The sequence below is a fragment of the Protopterus annectens genome, chromosome 6.part0 (genome assembly GCF_019279795.1).
Source record: "Protopterus annectens isolate FY-2018-M chromosome 6.part0, PAN1.0, whole genome shotgun sequence".
In the NCBI taxonomy this organism is placed as follows: Eukaryota; Metazoa; Chordata; order Ceratodontiformes; family Protopteridae; genus Protopterus; species Protopterus annectens.
This window is the reverse complement of record NC_056737.1, coordinates 322,078,859-322,099,197: the sequence shown is the minus strand read 5'-3', so window position 1 is coordinate 322,099,197 and position 20,339 is coordinate 322,078,859. Positions and strand designations below refer to the sequence as shown.

The 20,339-nt window shown below is 42.0% G+C and overlaps 1 protein-coding gene across 1 annotated transcript in view; it reads left to right on the top strand.

Annotated features, from left to right (window-relative positions):
- The window catches only part of ZNF106 (zinc finger protein 106), a 2,006,671-nt gene that overhangs the window by 689,356 nt on the left and 1,296,976 nt on the right, over positions 1–20,339 (top strand). The window contains exon 6 of the mRNA XM_044074076.1: positions 9,167–9,836. Within this exon, the coding sequence (XP_043930011.1) occupies positions 9,167–9,836 (670 nt within the window). The remainder of the gene's footprint in view (positions 1–9,166; positions 9,837–20,339) is intronic.

The following is a 20,339-nucleotide window of genomic DNA, read 5'->3' as shown; positions in this document are numbered from 1 at the left end:
TGGTGGTCCAGGGCATGTACTCTAAACAAAGGGAAACCCTTCTGTCTGCCTCCTGCCACTCAGATTCTAACCACGGACGCCTCGGGTTATGCTTGGGGAGCCCATTTTCAGGGCAACTGTCTGCAGGGCCTTTGGACAAAGGATCAGAAGCACCTGCATATCAATTTAAAGGAAATGTTAGCCGTTCAGAAAGCTCTAATGGCCTTCAGGAATCTTCTACAACCAGGACAACTACTGATACGGACAAACAACACCACAGTTATGTGGTACATAAGCAAGGGGGATCTCACTCCTACCCCCTTTGCAGACTAGCCATGGATGTATGGAACACAGCTCTAGCTTGCAATCTGGACCTTCAAGCTCAGTTTCTACCAGGGAAGCAAAACTTCTTGGCAGACAGTCTGAGCAGGAACCTTTCGGATCCACACGAATGGATGCTGGACACCGAAATATTCAGGATGATAACAGCAGTCTGGGGTCGTCCTCACATAGACCTCTTTGCATCCCATCTCAATCAACTACAAAATTTTTGCACCAGGACTTTCCACAAACTAGCTTGGAAAGTGGATGCACTATCTTTCAGTTGGAGAAACCTCTCGGGATATGCCTTTCCGCCTCTTCCTCTTCTTCCACGGGTGTTATTAAAGATCAAACAGGACAAGCCCAAGATGATAATCTTGTTGGCCCTAAATTGGCCTTGACAGTTTTGGAACCCCACTCTGAAAAACCTATGTCTGGAGCCCCCTTGGGTCTTACCACAAACTCCGAACCTTCTGTCCCAACATCAGGGTCAGGTTCTACACTCCCATGTCAGCACTCTTAGCCTGGCGGCCTGGTTAATCCAGGGCCTTTGATTTCTTCTCTCCTACCCAAGCAGGTCATGGATGTCATTTTAGAAGCCAGATGTCCTAGCACTAGAAAATCTTATGCAGGAAAATGGAAAAGATTTTGTTCCTGGATGCAGGCTCAGGATTCTGATCCTCTTCTTCTGAACATTCCTTTAATTTTACTTTACTTGACAGATCTCTTACATAAGGGTCTCTCTTTCTCTTCCATTAAGATACATGCCTCTGCTCTTTCCGCTCATTATAATACAGACCCTCCAATCTTTTCCCACCAGCTCATGAGACAGTTTCTCAGGGGAGCTAAGAACTTAAGACCTCCTAGATCTCTTCCCATTCCTGCTTGGGATCTCAGCTATGTTTTGGAAAAGCTCACCTTGCCTCCTTTTGAGCCTGCTGCCTCTTCAGACATCACGTTTTTATCTTGGAAGACAGCCATCCTGTTAGCCCTAACTTCTGCCAGGAGAGTTTCAGAGTTACAAGCTCTTATGGCTGTGGAACCTTATATTATTTTTCATCAAGACAGAGTCTCTGAGGACTAATCCTACCTTCATGCCTAAGGTGGTTTCCAAAGTGGCTTTAAATCAAACTATCCACTTGCCAACTTTTTTCCCCACTCCTCAAAATAAAGGGGAAAGGATCTTACATTCCTTGGATGTACACAGACAACTACGTTTTTACCTGGACAGAACCAAGGACATCAGAAAATCAGAACAATTGTTTGTTTCTTATGCTTCAAGTTCCCAAGGTAAAGCCATTTCAAAACGGACCATTTCTAAATGGATTGCTCATGGAATCAGATTTTGTTATTCACACCATGGAAAGCAAATCCCAGGGAGTATATGGACTCATTCCACCAGAGCTGCTGCCACTTCTGCGGCCTTCCTCAGGGGAGTTCCTACCAAAGATATTTTGGAAGCTGCAACTTGGAGTTCAGTGCATACTTTTTCTAAGCACTACAATTTACCTCTCTACTCTAAGTCTAGAGCAGGCTTTGCCTCTGCAGTCTTGCAGGGCCTTTTAGCCGCCCCTTCTACTTTATGACCACCTCCCTTTCATTCTGCTTTGGGATTCTACCCTACAGTCATGACTGCAACAGTGAAACACGATGAACATAGTACAGTTGTGTACACCTACCATAAATGTAGATGTTCGAGTGTCTTCACTGTTGCAGTCTGGGTTTCCCTCCCTCCTGTCCCCTCTTATTTTTACTTTTGTGTGGTTCCTTTTTTCACCATTCTTCTGAGGTGTATTTGCAAAGGATATGGGACCTTTTTCATTTTGAGACTCCTGACATCTGGGGCAAGAAAAACTGGAGAAGATGGCGTCGGCTGTCAGCTTTGTACTCCTGGCGCTCTGACGTCAGGAAGCATGGTTGAACAGCCGACGCCGGACCCAGACTTTGGGATTCTGGCCAACCGAGGACTGCCTGCTGGCAGGGGAGAACCCCACAGTCATGACTGCAACAGTGAAGACACTCTAACATCTACATTTATGGTAGGTGTACACAACTGTACTTTTTGGTCACTGCTCCCAGTCCAATCTCATTTGATCACTCAACATAGTGCAGTGAGATCTGGATAGAACTACCCCCTTGCTTCTTTGACTTTGAACACTCCTCCCTGTCCTAAGTAGAGAGAGAGCATTTGGGCAGGCCCAACCCCCTAATCTTGAACAGTCTTCTGTTTCTTCCCTCTCCACTTAAAAAAAAAAAAAAAAAAAAAAAAAATTACACTTTATTCAGCTGCTTTTACTGTAATTGTGTACTTCATACTTTATTACCTTATTTTTGTGTGTGCACTTAAGTGTTCAAGTGCTTTTATTCTGCTGCATTTATTATTGCTTGTGTTAGTAGCCTAATTTAATTTATCTGTTATTCTAAGCATTTTAACCTTTGGTCTTAGCACTTGTGCTTCAGGCCAGTTACTTTACATTTATGAAGGTTCTTGTGGTCTACACTCTTGTGGACAAACCCTTAACAAAACCCTGCTTCCATAAGTATGCCTAAGCTTTCGGAACACTGTGTTTGTACAATTCCCATCACTTTCTCCTGCCAGCCTGGTCGACATGGGCATACTGCCTCATGTTTACTGACAACCCTCTTCTCCTAGCACATAATTCTTCCACCTGCGAGAAATGCATGTACGTCAGTAACCTGGAGTCCATGCTGTCTTGTGCCACAGTCAGTAATCCTGAGAAAGAGGAGATTGCCAGCACAAACTCCACAACACAACCCCACATCTGTGCAAAGTTACTAAAAAAAAACTTACCTGAACAGCAGAGACCTCCAAAACACACAAATATTCCACAAACAACATCAAACACATCACACACAGCAGACAACACACCACTGTCTCACAAACACAGCCCATAAGGCAAAACAGTAAACCATCAGAGCCCACAAGACATAACAATAAACCAAACACACTAGTCATTGGTGACTCAGTTGTGAGATGCACTAATGTCCCCCTCAGCAGGCTCGAAAGGAAGGTCACAGTCATTTGTCTGTCGGGTGCCAGAATCCACCACATCACACACGCACTTAAGTCTCTGTACAACAAGTTCAAGTATGACTCTGTCATTGTACATGTTGGTGTGAATGGCTTAAGATGTACCTCCCTGGATTATATGAAGAGAGACATGATTGAACTCTGAGTTTGTGTTCCAGGCAGGTATGACCCTAGCCTTAAGCAGCATCCTACCTTCACTGAGAATATCACAGTACCAGCAAAAAATAATTGACTTCAACAATTGGCTTAGTTTCTGGTGTCATTCCAAGGGGATCCAATATTTGTCTGCCTGGGATGACATGGTTGACAGGCCTTGATGCTTTGCCAGAGATGGCCTTCACCTGTCACCACTGGGTTTCTGGATCCTGGCTGCCTGGGATGACATGGTTGACAGGCCTTGATGCTTTGCCAGAGATGGCCTTCACCTGTCACCACTGGGTTTCTGGATCCTGGCCAAGGCTCTCTCCTCCCTCATTGTGTCTTTTTTAGGTAATGTCCCAAAGACAAACCATCCAACACAAAAAATCTGTCAAAAAGCAAATTGAAGGTGCTTAACGCTAGGAGCCTGAACCTGAAAATGGACTAACTGGAAGCTCTCCTCACACTGGAAGATGCTGATGTCTGTGCGGTCATGGAACCTTGGTTCAGGCTGTGGAAAGCACCCCTACCTTACCAGGCTATACCTCATTCCACACATTCCGACCCCAGAATGAGGTCAGGAAGACTAATAGTGGTGGAGTCTCTATCTTCATCTAAAACAAGCCCACCTCCAGACTGGTTTGCCAGCATGATGAACTGGAACTACTCCAGGTGCAGCTGACAGTTGGCAAGACACCCATCCAAGTTATAGCTAGCTGTAGACTCCCCTCCATGACTCAGGCCACCCACTCCTCTTACATGGATCTACTAGACTCCATCAAGGTACCCCCAACACCTTGATCCTTGGTGACTTCAACTACCCCATCGTGGACTGGGTGAACTATTCTCGCACTAACACACTATTGCAACGATTCCTCAACTTCATCATTTCTAATGCACTAGACCAGCTTGTCTCATTCCCCACAAGAGGAGATAACATTCAGGATTTGGTTCTCACCAACATGGGTGACTGCTGCACCACTCTCATAGTATGTCCCTCTCTGGTTAGATCAGATTATCGGACTGTCTCATTCGAAGTTTCTATCACCCCCCCCCCCCCCCCCAGCTGAAATCAAGCTAAAAACCTTCTCAAAAGCTGACTACAATCTGCTAAGGGAGAGTATCTGTAGTTTCACCCCAGAAGATTCTGACAGCTATGCTGAACAGTACACCAGTGCATTTGACAAGCACCTGTACAACGGCATGAAACTCAGCCATAACCAATAGAACTAAAACCTGCTCCTCAAGGAAACACAAACCTGTTTGGTGGACATCCTGTTATCGACAGGCTTTACAACAAAAGGAAGAAACTGTTGTCCAAGGGGAAAAGGGAACAAATTCCAAATCGGAAAAACTCCCTCCTTGGCCTCAGCAAGCAAATTAGATCACTAGTGAAAACCTCCAAGGCCAATTATGAATCAAAACTAGCCTCTATAACAAAAGGAAAGCATAGAGTCGTCTTCAGTTATGTCAGGAACCTCCACGGCAAAGCCCAGGCTTGTTCTGAATTAGTACTTAACAGTATCACTTGCACTGATCCTGTTGACTTAGCCAACCTGCTAGCAGATAGTTTCAGCACAAACTTCACCCCCTGTCCCCCCCCCCCACAAAGGCCCTTTCAGCATCCGTGATACTTGTCTCACACCTCACATCTCTGTAGATCATGTTCCAGGCCCTATCCAAGGCAAATAACACAGCTTCCATAGGACCTGATAGTATCTCAGGATGTATTCTGCACCATTTCCAGCAGAACTGGCTTCACCATTGAGCACCCTATTCAACCACAGCCTAAGTACTGGCTTCATTCCAGCAGAGTGGAATACCTCTGTTGTCATCCCCTTGCACAAAGGTGGTGCCACTACTGACCCTGGAAACTAGCGCTCCATTAGCTTGACAAGTCTGTTCTGTAAAGCCATGGAGCATATTATTATGGATCTCATAAACAACGATATAGGCAATCTCTAAGCAATTGACCCCACCCAGTTCAGATTCATCAAGGGCAGATCTTGAGAGCACCTCACTGACCCTCTTCAAACGCAACCTTGATAAGTGGATGGGAGACCACAAATTCGCCCCAGGGGTTCAACCTGTATCCCTCATTGACAGGGGCGACAGGTGCTGACTGAGGTTTCTTTTTGGGGATAAACTTGGCTAGGCTTGTAAGTGCCCCAGGGCCATTAGCCTAGTAACCTCCTATGGTCCTATGATATAACAAAAAGTATCACAAGGTAAAAGACATAACAGTGGTATAACAGTACTGAAGGTATAATTTTGAAGCTAAAGTTTCTCAGGTTCCTTTGATAGCCGGAAAACTGATGCTGTCCACCCCCTGTATGTCACATTCCTTTATCTTTCCATAAGGCTTCTACAAGAAAACTTTACAGAAGTAAATGGAGAAGATTCTAATTTTGGGAACAGCAGAAACACATTTACCCCTTCTCCGCCCCTGTAAAAAAAAGTGTACTTGAATTTTTGGCAACAATTTTTAATGAGGGAGCTATCTCCTCAACATTTAGAGGTCAGTTAACACTAGTCTTATTTTCATACTAGATTTGAGAATTATTTGGCTTCATCTAAACTTTGTAAAGCCATTTTGAGAGGTGCCATCCTGCTGAGACCTCCACATAAAATTGTACTCCTCCATGAGATTTAAATTTGGTACTGCAGGCCTTGATTCGTTCTCGCTTTGAACCAGCAGCTAAATGTGGTCTTAAATTCTTTGCCTGGAACACACACTACCTCTGCTAGAAGAATTTCAGTACTTCAAGCGTTGTCCTCTAAACCTCCCTACCTGATTTTTCATGAGGTGGAGTAACATTACATGCCAATGCTTTTTTCCTTCCTAAGGTGGTGTCAGAATCCACTATTAACCAATCCATTAATTTGCCAGTTTTCTTTCCTAAATTTGCAAACAAAGTGAATATGTGTTGCATTTATTAGATGTTCACAGACACATTTTTACTTGCATAGAACAAAAGAAATTAGGAAGACAGATCAATTATTTCTGTCCTTTGCAGATTCTAAATTTGGCAAACCAGTTGCAAAGGGAACTTTGGCCAGATGGCTGACTGACTACATATCTGTCTACAACAAGTTGGGTGTAACTTTACCAAAACCTTTTAAGAGCCCATTCAGCTACGTCAGTGGCAACTTCAGTATTTCTGTCTAGGGCTTCCATGGATGACATGTGCAGCTGCAACCTGGGCCAGTCCTCATACCTTTATCAGTCATTACAGTCTGCATCTGGTCCCAAGGGAAAGAGCAGCCTTTGGCTCATCTGTGCTCAGGAATATCCTTCATTAGAGTCCACGTGGGATTTTAGGTAGCAAGGGACTCTGTCCCAACAGTTGAGGAATGAATGAAAGTTGATATCATCAAAGAAGTTATGTACTTATTGTAAAGTTTCATCTATGTTGTCCGTTTTCAGTCTTCCTCAACTCCCCACCCACCAACACCAAACCTTTGTCACAATGTTGAACTCCAGATATGGCATATTCTGTTATGAATTTTATAGTTTTGCTTTCTACTTTACGTAAAGCAGCAAACAAGATCTGAGGTATGTTAGGGTCTGTTGCATTATGGGTAAGGAGGAGCTCTAAAGCCTTTTGGTAGCCACGAGCTCTAGTAATGCCCAAGTCTGATCTGAGGATTGGATCCGAACCCAGCAGTTGAAGAATGAAAATGGACAACACAGTTGGAACATTATGGTAATTACCTAAATTATTTTTCTTTTCTTAAGGATGCCCATAAGCTTGCCACTAGAGTCACTTGGGCAGATGGATTAATTTTTTTTCTCGTGTACATCTTGCTACATTCATCATAGGAAGCATCTGTCCAGCAGGTCCACACATACCTTAGTAGTTTGTTCAATGCAGGCTTAGCCTGTGGCTCAAAAGAAGACCCACCTGTTATCCCTGTGTCCTCTCTTCCTGTACTCGTACTTTTCTTGAAGGAAGATGTTGCTGCATAGGCCACCCAGAAAGCCAGTGGCTGTCCTATATGACTTGAGTTTTCTTCTGAGAAAACTTGGCACTCCCTTTTATTTGAGCCAGCTAATGGCTATATATTCACATTTTTGGCTTAGAAAGGACATTTTCATTGTGGCTGACATACAGGAACATTGGCTGTCTGAGCTGCAGTCTTCTGTGGTTACTGATTAGTACACCATCTTCCTGTCAGAATCAGGTGGTCTTAGGAACTAACATATCTTTTGTATACAAGGTTGTCTCTGAAGTAGCCCTGAGTAAACTATCCCATTGCCAGTATTTTCCAGACGTCTGATAACAGAACTGAGAGACTCTAGGGGTTCATAGGTTGCTACTGTGTAATCAGCCCGGTAGACCACTGGGAACCTGTCCAATACAGATGCCACCATCAGTTTCCTTGAATTATAAAGGTTTTAGTACACAACCTATGGGTGAATGTGCAAGTTCTGCTCTACTCATCAAGTTTTATTTAACTCAGTACAGCTGAGTGTGCCTCCAGTCATTTCTGTGGTTGCCTTCTACTGACGCCTGTAGACGTCAAGTGTTACTTGCTCATATTTTCATTAGTAATCCCAAAATCATGCTACATACAAGGTATCAGAAGATTTCATCTTAAAGCATACGTGATGGCAGACATGGTTGTATTGATAATTGATCTCTGTCTAATGCATCTAAAAGAGATATTGCATATTATTTGTATTGTAATAATTTTTATATTTCTCTAAATATCTCAGTATTCCGGTAACACAGGCAGAGCTGTATAGCCCCATGAAAGCTCACAGCTGTATGAAGAAAATCATGTTGGCAGTATGTGTCTTGCTTGAATGGTTGATGAGATGTCATAAGCTGTTTATACAACATTACAGAAGTAATACTCGCTGCCTTTATTTTGGCTTAAATAATCTAGTTTAAAGCATCAAACTGAATGAGTGTCACTAATGTAAAAATTAATTTATCCAAAATAGTTTGCCATGTACAGCTTTCTAATAACACTTATGGTTCCAAAAATATGAATATTTGTTTGAAATGTAAGGTGATAACTTCACTTTTTAAAGGCTCAAGCCACACCCACTGGGAGTTAAAAGTATACACTCAAAAAAGGTGTACTGAAGCGAATGAGTTAAGACAGCCTGGGAGCTACTTTGATGTGGAGTGGGAGAGCTGTTCCATAGCCAGGTGATCCTTTCTGGTGAGAGATCTATCATGCCAACGTCTTCTGTGTATATTTTCTTAGAGGTTGAGGGTCTTACAGTAGGTGTTGGTGGTATTTCCAGTCTTGCAGAGGTGTAAGATTAATGGATGTTTCACAGCCCTATATTCCAGACAGAAAGTGATGTGAAGATCCTATAGGAAACCCGAGCAAAGAGACAGAGCTATTAGTCTGTGTGTACCCAAGATCATATTCAGTAGGAGTAGTTATGGTCTTTTTAGTTGTGTGATGTGTTTGTATAGATACCTACGAAAAGGAGCATAGTATTGTATTATGGGCCTGATTATGGTTGTGCATAGAAGGACAGTAACTAACTTGGATCTTCAGACTTTGTTTTTAGTAATCAGTTCAGCCAGGTAGAATGATTTTGTAACAATAATTAATATGAGTGTTATTGTCCTCTTTATCAAATTCATTTCAAATGCAAAGTTTTTTTTTTTGTTTTTGATCAGTTATTTCTGGATGTTATTTTTTTTTCAGGTTTGGAATAGAGATGGTGCCTCCTCCTCCTACAGAAGTGGAGGCTTGCGGTCTGGAGGAAGAACCTGATCTGTCCTCTCTAGAAGGATTCCAGTGGGAAGGAATTTCTGTCAGTCTCTCTCTATCCACCAGAAAACGCAGCCTGTCAGAAAGCAGTGTGGTTGCAGAAAAAGTTTCATCAGTGTACAACTTTTTTGAAAATTCTGTGGGAGAATTTAGTAAGAAAGAAGAAAAATCAGTTATTCCACGTGATGAGGCTGCTAAACAATCACTTAATCCTGACTCGCATAGTAATATAGTTGTAAAACGTGAGAACTCTTCTGAGTCAGATGCTAACATACTGAGAAAACGAGATATTTCTCCATGTTTCCAAGTCTCATGTTCATCTCCTGGCCATGAGTCAGAGCCCAGAAAAGATTTAAGGAGATGTAGCGCAGAGACATCTGTTAAGATGCCTGATGTCTCAGTGTCTGTCAAGACAGAAGAACATTCTGAAAGTTGCTCTACATTTGGCACCGATAGTCAGGGTCCATATGAAAGTGGAAAAGATGTCACATTGTCTACTCTGAGTGGGACTGCAGGTATTGATGGAGCAAGTGACAGCAGCTGCACGTCTGGCACAGAACAGAATGACTGTCAAGGATTAGGGAAGAAGAGACGAGCAACAGCCGTAAGTAATGTACAAAGTTTAGGATGGAGGGTATACTAAAGAGTCCGTTTTTGTGCTCTCAATAAATAGTTTCAACTTGATAAAAATGTAGCAAACTGTTAAGTACTGATACAGTTTTTTCCCATTTTTTTTTTCTTCCATGCCTGTTATGTGTAGTCATAGTTAGCTGTACAGTATTTGTCCGTAAATCTGTATACAGGCTTGTTTGGTCAGTAGCTGGTTTGATGCATCTCTTTACAGCTTTGGAAGTGTCTATGTGTCAGTGTGAGAGGGAGAGGTGGAGCAGATGAAATGTATGAGATGCAACAAATGTAATGCTCATTCATGTTATGCATGGTATAGTTAGTCGCATTGCATTCTGTAATACAGTTCAGAGGTTTATACACTATTTTCTAATAAATGCACACTTGAAACTTTCGCAGAATGCATGTTGATTGAGTATAAAAACTAGTGTTGGAAATGTTGCAGTCTCATTGCTAGCTGCAGAAGTTTAGAAAAGCATTCTGATGCTCAGAAAATATAGAAATTCTGTAGTGCTAGCAGTAGCCATTGTCATTAATAGATGGACTTGCAATCTAATTTTAGTTTACTTTGGCTAATCTGCAGACTAGAGTTTAGAAGGCTTTATCCCCTGTCAGATAGTTTGTCTAAGCAATTGGCAGGAATACTGCCTGTGAAGCATTTACAAAAATGACCATGGATTTTTGTACCAGTATACTACAGTACTGCTGTACTTATTTACACTGGCATGGTTAAATTTAATACTTGCAATGAAGCTTTCTTTGTAGGCTTATTAATTTTTTGTGCACTCAAACTTGTACATGTTGAGTCACACACTAATGTATTACTTAGCCTGTACTTCCCTATCTTGTGCCTATGGCGAGAATGTTTTTTCACTAACTGCTTTTATTGAGTCTGAGATTGATGCTCATTTGTTTAGTTTTATACTTTTCATTTAAAATTGCAGAAAAGAACTTGATAAGTGGCGGATTTGCTCAACACTGCATTCCATTTTCCAAGACCCCTACTCTTCGTTGGCAAACGGCTTGTTTTTTTTGTACCTGGATCTGCAGGTCCACTGATCTTACTACTATTGGATGTGATTTCGGATCCTATAATGAAGTAACTTTTATGTCAAACAGTTGTACCCTGTGAGTGCCAATGGAGTCCTTCTGGTTAGTGATGTAGTAAAGTCCTGTTTTCAGAGTTTGCTGAATTTTGGGCTGTTTGTAAGTTCCTGTGTTGCCCAGACTTTTCTACGATAGAGGGAAGCTTCTCTGTTCATCAGTGAGAGTGGTGAGCTTTGCAACAGCCTATCTGTCACAGGAGGAGTGGTTTCAACCCAGAAAGTGTAGTTTTATTGACCGTTTTGGGCTGTTTCTATCCCTTTCTGCTTAAAACCCTGTGTTTGCGAGGTTTTTGCACTTGTATTGCCTCAGCAAGAGCCTTACCTGGGTGTCATGCAGAGTTCTACAACAGCAGAGAGTGAAAAGGAGACTTTGAGTGAATTAAGTACCTCTATTTTGCTTTTTATTGCTTGATATTGCTAGCCGCATTGTCCCAACCACTTTTTTATTAACTTTGCTACTTATCTGAACTATTTTTTACCAAATACTGTTTGCACTTTAAAGTATTCGTTTTTAAGTGTTTTTTCATCAGTTTAACTGTAAAAGGCCACACACTCAAGTGCGATAGCCTATTCTCTGTGTTAAAAGTGTTTGTTTATTGTTTTTGACTTAACTTTTTGAAAAAGAAATTCCCCAAAAAATCCTATCCATATACTCGTTTCCCGCCTTTCTAGATCTAGTAAAGTTCGGTTTTCAGATTTTGCTGAATTCTGGGCTGTTTGTAAGTTCCTGTGTTGCCCAGACCTTTCTAAGATAGAGCGAAGCTTCTCTGTTCATCAGTGAAGGTGGTGAGCTTTGGAACAGCTTGTCTGTTGCTGGAGGAGTGGTTTCAACCCAGACACTGTAGTTTTATTGGCCGTGTTGGGCTATTTCTATCCCTTTCATCTTTCTGTTTAAAAACCCGTATTTGCTCGGTTTGCACATCACACAGCGCCACTTAGCTACGATTAAACTATTCCCGGCGCCATAAAGTCTCTCCTTCAGTTTTTCCCTTGGAACTATCAAGATTCTTAGTTTTAGCACTTGAATTTGCTTCATCGTGCTTAGCACTGGTTCAGAACTTGTAAGCACTCAGCCTTCTTCATTATCTAGAAGAAAACAGTTTTTTTTTTTACTTATCTTCCTCATTGCTTAGAGGAAAACAGCTCTTCTACTTTTTCTTTCTTTGTCTAGAGGTAAATAGGGTCTCTTCAGGCATGTCCAAGGGACAGCTCCCAGTGTTCTCTCCTGTCTACCTGATGAATCTGGGAATCTTAGGGTAATGTAGCAATTGCCTCATGTACACCGAGAACCCTCTCCTCCTACCACCCAACACTACAATTTGAGAGATGCATTTATCTAGCCAAACTGGAGGCAAAGCTCTCTCAACCTAAGACTGAACTTGTTAGTTAGGAGAAGGCAAACACCCATACCGCACACACACCACATAGTTGCAGTACATCTACACCACCAAGATCCACACATAGATGCACAAAATCATTCTTGGAGGCTCTCAGGAATCTACCCAAACAACAGAGACCTCCAAAGCAGAAGCGCAAGCAATCTCCATCCCTCACCGCAACCCAAAAGACACAGCACACAGACTCAGTGTGCCATTCAACCACTGCCCATAAGGCAAATCTACATACCAAACACGTTGGTCATAGTTGACACTATAGTCTTGGCACACTGATGTTCCACTCATCAGAATAGACAAGGAGACATTAGCTGCCAGTCGGGTGCCAGGATCTGCCACATAACTCACGCACTCAGGTCACTCCACAACAAGTACAAATATGACTCGGTTATTGTCCATGTTGGTGTGAACGACCTGAGACGTACCTCCCTGGATTACATGAAAAGAAACATGGAGGAGCTCTCTTATCGTGTAATTCGGGCAGGTATGACCCTTGCCCTGAGTAGCATACTACCTTCGCCCAGAGTGATACTGCAGTACAAGGACAAAATGATCGACTTCAACAATTGGCTAAACTTCTGGTGTCATTCAAAGGGGATCCAGTATTTGTCTGCCTGAGATGACATGGTTGACGGGCCACGATTTTTCGCCAGAGGTGGCCTGCATTCGTCGCCCCTGGGATTCCGGATAGTAGCTAAGGCTCTTACCGGCCCTATAGTGCCTTTTTAAGGCAAAGCTCAAAAAACAAATCCACCACTGTAACTGATACAGACAGGCAAAAACTGAGGGCAATGCTACTCGACGCTAGAAGTCTAAACGTCAAAATGCACTCACTCAAGGCACTCCTTAAAATGGAGAATATCGATATCTGTGCAGTGACTGAAACCTGGTTCAAGGCTCCAGAGAGCACCCCTGCATTACAGGATATATCTCATACCATACCTTTCGGCCATCAAACCAGAACAGGAACACCAAGGGCGGAGGTGTGTCTATATTCATTAAGAACAACCACACCTCCATGCTAGTTGACCAACATAATTCATCCGAAATTATACAAGTGCAACTAACTCTGTGCAAAACTGCAATCCATATTGTAGCTTGCTACAGATCCCCCACCATGCTCCAGGATTCCCACTCCTCTTTTCTTGATATAATAGAAAATATCAGGGTTCAACCAAACACCCTAATATTGGGAGATTTCAACTACCCCACCATTAACTGGGAAAACTACTCTTGTACTAACTCCTTTCCTCAATGCTTCCTAGAATTCGAAAACTCCAGTGCTCTGGATCAACTTGTCAATACCCCTACCAGGGGCAAAAATATTCTAGACCTAGTACTTACCAACATGAGTGACAGGTGCTCCACACCTGAAGTAAACTCCTCGTTGGTCAGATCCGACCATAAACTAATCACCCTAGATATCCCTATCCTGCCCCCACCCCCTCCACTAAGGAAACCACAGTAAAAAAAAAAACTTCTCCAAAGCCAACTTCGTGCTACTTAAGGCAGAAGTGGCTAACTTCACAACACCCATGCAGATGGACAATACAGTTACCACTGCTGAATCTTATACAAATGCACTCTGTAAGCACCTACATGGGTGCATGGATCGTGCCATCCCTAATAGAACCAAGACGCAGTTTTCTAAAAAAAGGAAACCAATCTGGTGGACCTCTGCTGTTAACAAACTCTACAACAGAAGGAAGAAACTGTTGCAAAATAGAATAAAATCCAACAAGCCAAGGAGCTCCCTGGTCAGCCTCAGCAAGAAGCTGAGATCTCTCATAAAATCCTCCAAAGCGAACTATGAAAATAAGATTGCTACTGACTCTAAGGACAACCACAAAGCATTTTACAGCTATGTCATGAATCTCAATGGCAACACCCAGATCTACTCTGAGCTACAGCTCAATGGCACAAAATTCACAGAACCAACTGATATCGCCAACATCCTGGCTGATAGGTTCAGTGCCAGCTTTACCCCTCCCCACCTTCTAAAGGGCCCATATCCATACCGGAAGAATGCAGTGTCCCTGCAATCGCAACTGAACAGGTGAAAACTGCACTATTGAAAGCCAAGAACACAGCATCCATGGGACCAGACAGTATCCCTGGCTGCATTATGCACGAGCTTCAGAACGAACTAGCCCTCCACTTAAGCACCATGTTCAATCATAGCCTCTCAACAGACTTTCTACCCACTGAACGAACTAGCCCTCCACTTAAGCACCATGTTCAATCATAGCCTCTCAACAGACTTTCTACCCACTGAATGGCACACGGCAGCAGTTGTACCACTCCACAAAGGGGGAGCCAACACGGACCCAGGGAACTATCGTCCTATTAGCCTGATGATCCTGGTCTGCAAGGCCATGGAGCGTATTATCATGGAACTCATAAGCAGATATTGGTAACCTCCAAACTCTGGACCCCACCCAGTTTGGATTTGTGAAGGGAAGATTATGTCTCCTGAACCTGGTCGACTTCTTTGAAACAGTCACCAAAGCCGTGGACAAGGATAAGGTAGCCCACACAGCCTATCTCGATCTCGCCAAAGCTTTTCACACCATCCCCCATTCTGGCATCATAAATAAACTCACCAAGCTGGATATAAATCCTTACGTCACAAGATGGGTTGCCAACTGTCTCACAGACAGAACCCACACTGTAAAAATAGCGGACTTCAAATACGCCAAACCTGTGACTAGTGGAGTACCACAGGGTTCAGTCTTGGTTCCCCTTCTGTTTGGGATCTACTACTCTGAAATACAGGCCAACACAGAGGTCCCTCTGGCTGACAAAGTTTGCAGATGACTGCAAATTGGGTGCCATAGTAGAGTCCGTAACAGACGTGGACATCCTGCAAAAGGGCCTCACCGAGACTGATGCCTGATGTCAGAGCCATGGCCTCAAGTGCAGTGACAAAAAATTGATGGTCATCCCCTTTGGTAAAAACCCCATACCTCTGGACTACCACATAGGCGGCACCCCACTTAACACCGAAGGCGTGATAAGAGACCTTGGGACTCTAGTGGGACAGTAGCCTCTCCTTTGATAATCACATCGCCACAGTAGTCAGGAAATCCTTCTACGTAGCACACCTGATCATGAAAGAGTTCTCATCCAGGAAAAAGAAAGTCATTGTCCACCTCGACTCTGCTCTCATCAGACCCATTATAGAGTACAATGCCTCATTTGGAATGTACCTTACAAGGCATCTGCAGCAACTAGAAAGGCCACAGAAATACCTCACAAAGAGGATTATGGGACTCAGTTATCCTGTGCTGACCTCCTCAAAAAACTCCAGCTTTACTCGGTAGCATATTGCCTACTCCGAGGTGATCTCTGCCTAACATACAAAGCTATGTCAAACCCTGAGCTGCTGGATATGCTACACTTGTAGAAATCCCCACCCCTCAGAGCCACAGGCTCTAGAGGCCTAAATCTTGTCACCACAATTAACAGAACATGCTGGAGGGATAGATTCCTGTCCCAGAGACTTCCCATACACTGGAGCAAACTACCTATCTATGTCAAGCAGAGTTCGTCACTAGCACTGTTCAAGAAAAATCTTGATGAGTGGATGGGTAATAGGAAATTCACCCCGGGAATTATATCGCTGGCCCTGCTAGACAGGGGTGCAGGTAAATAACATCCATGGGTGGCGGAAGCCAGGGAACCTTGTTGGCTAGGCTTACATAGACCCTAGGGCTGATAGCCTATTACCTACCTATGAACCTATAGCACTCTTGGCAGATTTAGCACTAATTTTCACCTAAAGTTCTGCAACACTGTTTCATTTACATAAATTCTGTTTTACTTGTGCTGTGTGTTATGTAATACTTTGGTTGCAAACAACTGTTTTTGGAATTCTCAGAAAAGATTTATTTAAAAATAATCATCGTAATAGTATTAACTTTTGAACTTCTTGGTCACCATCTTCACTGACATCCTCTGGGTAAGGCCAGTGATGTACACTGAAGATCAAGGTTTACTGCTAGCTAAAAGGTTGAGACTTGCTTTGTCTTCTCTTCACTGAGGGCCCTATGTCTAAATATGATTGTGTATGACATAATGTCCCTATAACCAACCACCTCTTGAACAATTCACCTTTTATTTTGCATTTTGATGTGAAACAGATGTGTGCTCTGCTGAAAGTTGTTGTTGTAAAGTATAAAGTAAAGTTTTAAGTTTGGGGCAGTATCTGTCAACCCGCAGACACAATTTCCTTTTTTGTCTGCTCTGAGAAATACCATTAAACAGCCTTGCTCACACTGGTTTCTCATTGATTGCCTCAGTTGGTAGTTTTCTTGACCTCCTCTCCAGCCATCTCATGTTAACCAAAGTCACCTAAAATAAATGAGTTGGCTTCCATTGATATGAATTTTCTCCTTTTGACAGAAAACCAGATAACTTAACTGTGAAAAGATGTCTGTCAGCATACTGACATAAAATGCATGGTCATTATTGTAATAGCTTCAGAGCTCCAATAATCAGTGGCATCAGCAATGGAAAATTAACTTTTTCTGTAGATAGTTTGAAATACCTCTGTCTAGAGCATTGTTTTGTAGTTGTTGAGGTGCAGTCTTCACAAGGATGTTGCCAGACTTGAGGTGGATTTGACTTTGGAACTTTCAGAAGTGGGTAGCCATCAGAAATTTCCTTTGTGATGATCTTATTTCAGTAAATTTATTTTTTATTAAACATGAATCAAATAGGGGTATCCTCAGTCACTAAAACACTCTGAGCTCTCCAAAGACCGAGGAAGCAAACAACTCCAGTAGATGTACAGCCACAAATAATCCCAAACGAATAAAGGCAGGCACTTCTGTTATTTAACGCCACTAGTTTATTATGTACGTTTTCGTCACACTTCATCAGAAATGAACACCAGAACTAAAATCACACCCATGTTTATATCTGCAATCAAACTGAGTAGCCTCAAAGCTATTAATTTTAGAGAGAGAGAACAAAAAAACATATTACACTCCATGCAAGCACAGCACTAAAGTAAACTGTCATGTGTTCTCATTTAAAAACATGTATAAAACTATATCCGTAAATCTTATTATCCTAAATATTACTGTCTAAAATTTATAAATGTATTATAATTTTATTAAAACTGTAAAAACTATTTTTTTTAAATCTGTATAAATATTGCACAATCTACACATTACAATCTTGCAACCCTTAACTTCAGGACAGGTAGAAGGGAAAAGATTCTCATATAATCCAGGTTCCCTGTAGGCTTCAAGGATAACCTGCCAATATATCTCAAAGTACTCAATTCATGTCTGCCATTGACCACCTCTCACGTCACAGGGAATTTCTTCTAACATATAAAAAGAAAAAACAGCCTGGTCACAAACTAGTATGCGTTTATAATGGGTGTTGCTAACATTTTGGTTATGAATGTCCCTAGTGTGCTCATATATTCATCTCTTCAGTTTTCTCTCCGTTTTACCAATATAAAAAGCGGGGCAGGACCCACATTTAGCAATATGTACCAGACCCATGGATTCACATGAGGGAATGGCTGGTCGCAGCTATACATTTGCTGCGTGCTTCTACAGTCACCACTTCACCTTGTGCTGTCAGAGGGCACTGGGGCCATCTACCACATTGGTTTGTCCCTAATTTATAACGATTAGTCCTATTTGAAACATTTCTATCAAATTTTTAATATTCAGGCCCTTTCTAAAAGTACAGGTGAAGGAAGTATCCTTAACCCCTCTAAGGTCAGACAATTGGGAGAATCTACCCCATTCGTTATTCAAAGTGCCTGCCTTTTATTTGTTTGGGATTATTTGTGGGTGTACATGTACTGGAGTTGTTTGCTTCCTTGGTCTTTGGAGTGTTCTCTTTATTTCTTATTAAACTCTGGAGCACACACAGCAGTGTCATTCAGGTTGGGTGAGACATCTTATCTTGTCTTTACTTATTTTCTTCCGTTTACACAGTTTGAACTTCAAGCAATAATGCATGTTGTGAAAAAGTTCCTTCTTTTGACTGATGCCTGTACAGCTAAAATCTTCCAGGTGTTCCTGTAGTCAGTAGATCATGAACCACACTCCACAACAATGCTGTTAGGGTGAGGAGTTTGGTGTAAAGCACTACTTTAAGTGCTGGTGTTTAAATTCATTCTCCTGTAGATGGGGATGAAGAGGGGCTCAGGGTGTACCTCATTCCTGTAAATGTGATGACTGTGGCGAACACTCAGTTCAGGGACTGGCAGGAGGATACAACTTGTGATGCCGTACCAGTTTTGCAGAAAGTTGAAAATACATGGGACTTGAGGTTAAACATCATTTGCATGGTCCCCCTGCAAAATCCCATGTGAAGCAGCTTTGTGAACCTCACAAGTCACTTGTTCAGCCATTACTGGCGAAGAGTTGAACTCGTGCATAATGAAAGACAGTGACTCGAGATTCCCAAGAGGCGCATCTTCAGCTGAGTATACAGATCATACTTAATCTCATTCTGTTGCTGTGTCTCCATCCCTTTAGTACCCTGGTATTGGTTTAGTTGTTATCTTCAAGAAACAGCAGTCATTTGATTGATTGATTGGAATTTGTTAGTAAAGCACTGATCACAAATGACCAGTTTAAATTTCAGCCCAGAAAAGCATGAAACTTTTGGCAATTACAAAAATGTGTTGCAAGAGGTAAGGTGTATGTGTAATTATACAGATGTTCTTTGTGTTTCACTGTTGCAGTCATCACACTTGTGTTATCATAACCCAAGTGTGATTACTGCAACAGTGAATGCACTCTAACATCTACATTTATGGTAAGTGTATACAACTGTACTTTGCTGAGTGTGTACAAGATTATACACTGTAATAGAGATATACGTATAAGCAATATTCAACAGAGTTGTAGAGACAGGAGAAAAAAAAATGCATTGTATTGTTAATATATCTTTAATAGAAGATCCTGTAGAAGGTTTAGATCAGGTTGAGGTTTGGCATAATGGTTAAGGTGTTTACCTCGCAGATAGAAGGTACAGGATTTGATTCTAACCTTTGAAGGGAAAGTGGCTAGGCTTAAAATGATCTGCAAGGGCAGTAAGCTTAGTACTTTACCTATGAACATATGAAATGGGTTACCAGTCAGATCCAGAGTATGGAATAATTTGTCAGTCCATTAGCATGACAAGGGGTTAAAACAGAGGGAAGCGTTCCCAAGCTTCTATCCCTAAAATGGCTGAAACCAGCTGGGACTCCTTTGCCTGGGTAGAGTGTGTTCTTTTGAGGTATTCTCTCTTTTTGGGACAGTGTGGGCATTTCTACATTGGATCTCTTCAGTTCTTAATGTCTTGGGGTCCTGTCTTCATTTGTACTTAAATGTTTTGATCTGGTGATGTCAATTTTCATTCATTCCTCAAATTGTGGATTCGGATCCAATCCTCTGATACAACTTGGCTGCTTTTAACAGCTCATGGATCACTGAAACTCTTGAGGTCCTCCTTTTCAAATAATGCTGTAATCTCCTAACATACCTCAGATCTCGTTTGTTGCCTTGTTGAGCAGATGTGATCATTGCTTTGCTCTTGTGTTTAGCGCTTTTTGTACTGCAAGTTAGAATTTATAGTTTCCTTATAACTATATTCTGTGACTTTGATTATTCCCTTATCTTGATAGTGTTTCCTCCTTTTTTTTTCTTTGTTAACCTTAATACCATCGCCGGTAGGTATTCTTAGTCAACTGTTACTACATGTTGGTATTGCCAGTATTGTTTTTCCTTTCATTCTCTCTTTTTTTGTCCTTTAAAAAAATAATTCTTTTCTTTACTTGTATAGTTATACTCTTCAAAATAATGTCTGAGAAATCTTCTGGTTTCAAGAAATGTATGGCCTGTGACCACAAAATTCCTTTGTCTGACATGCATTCCAAGTGTATTGTTTCGGTCCAGCACATCTGGACTTATGACATCTACAAGGCCTTTAATCCTAGGACCCTTATAGATGGGAAAAATA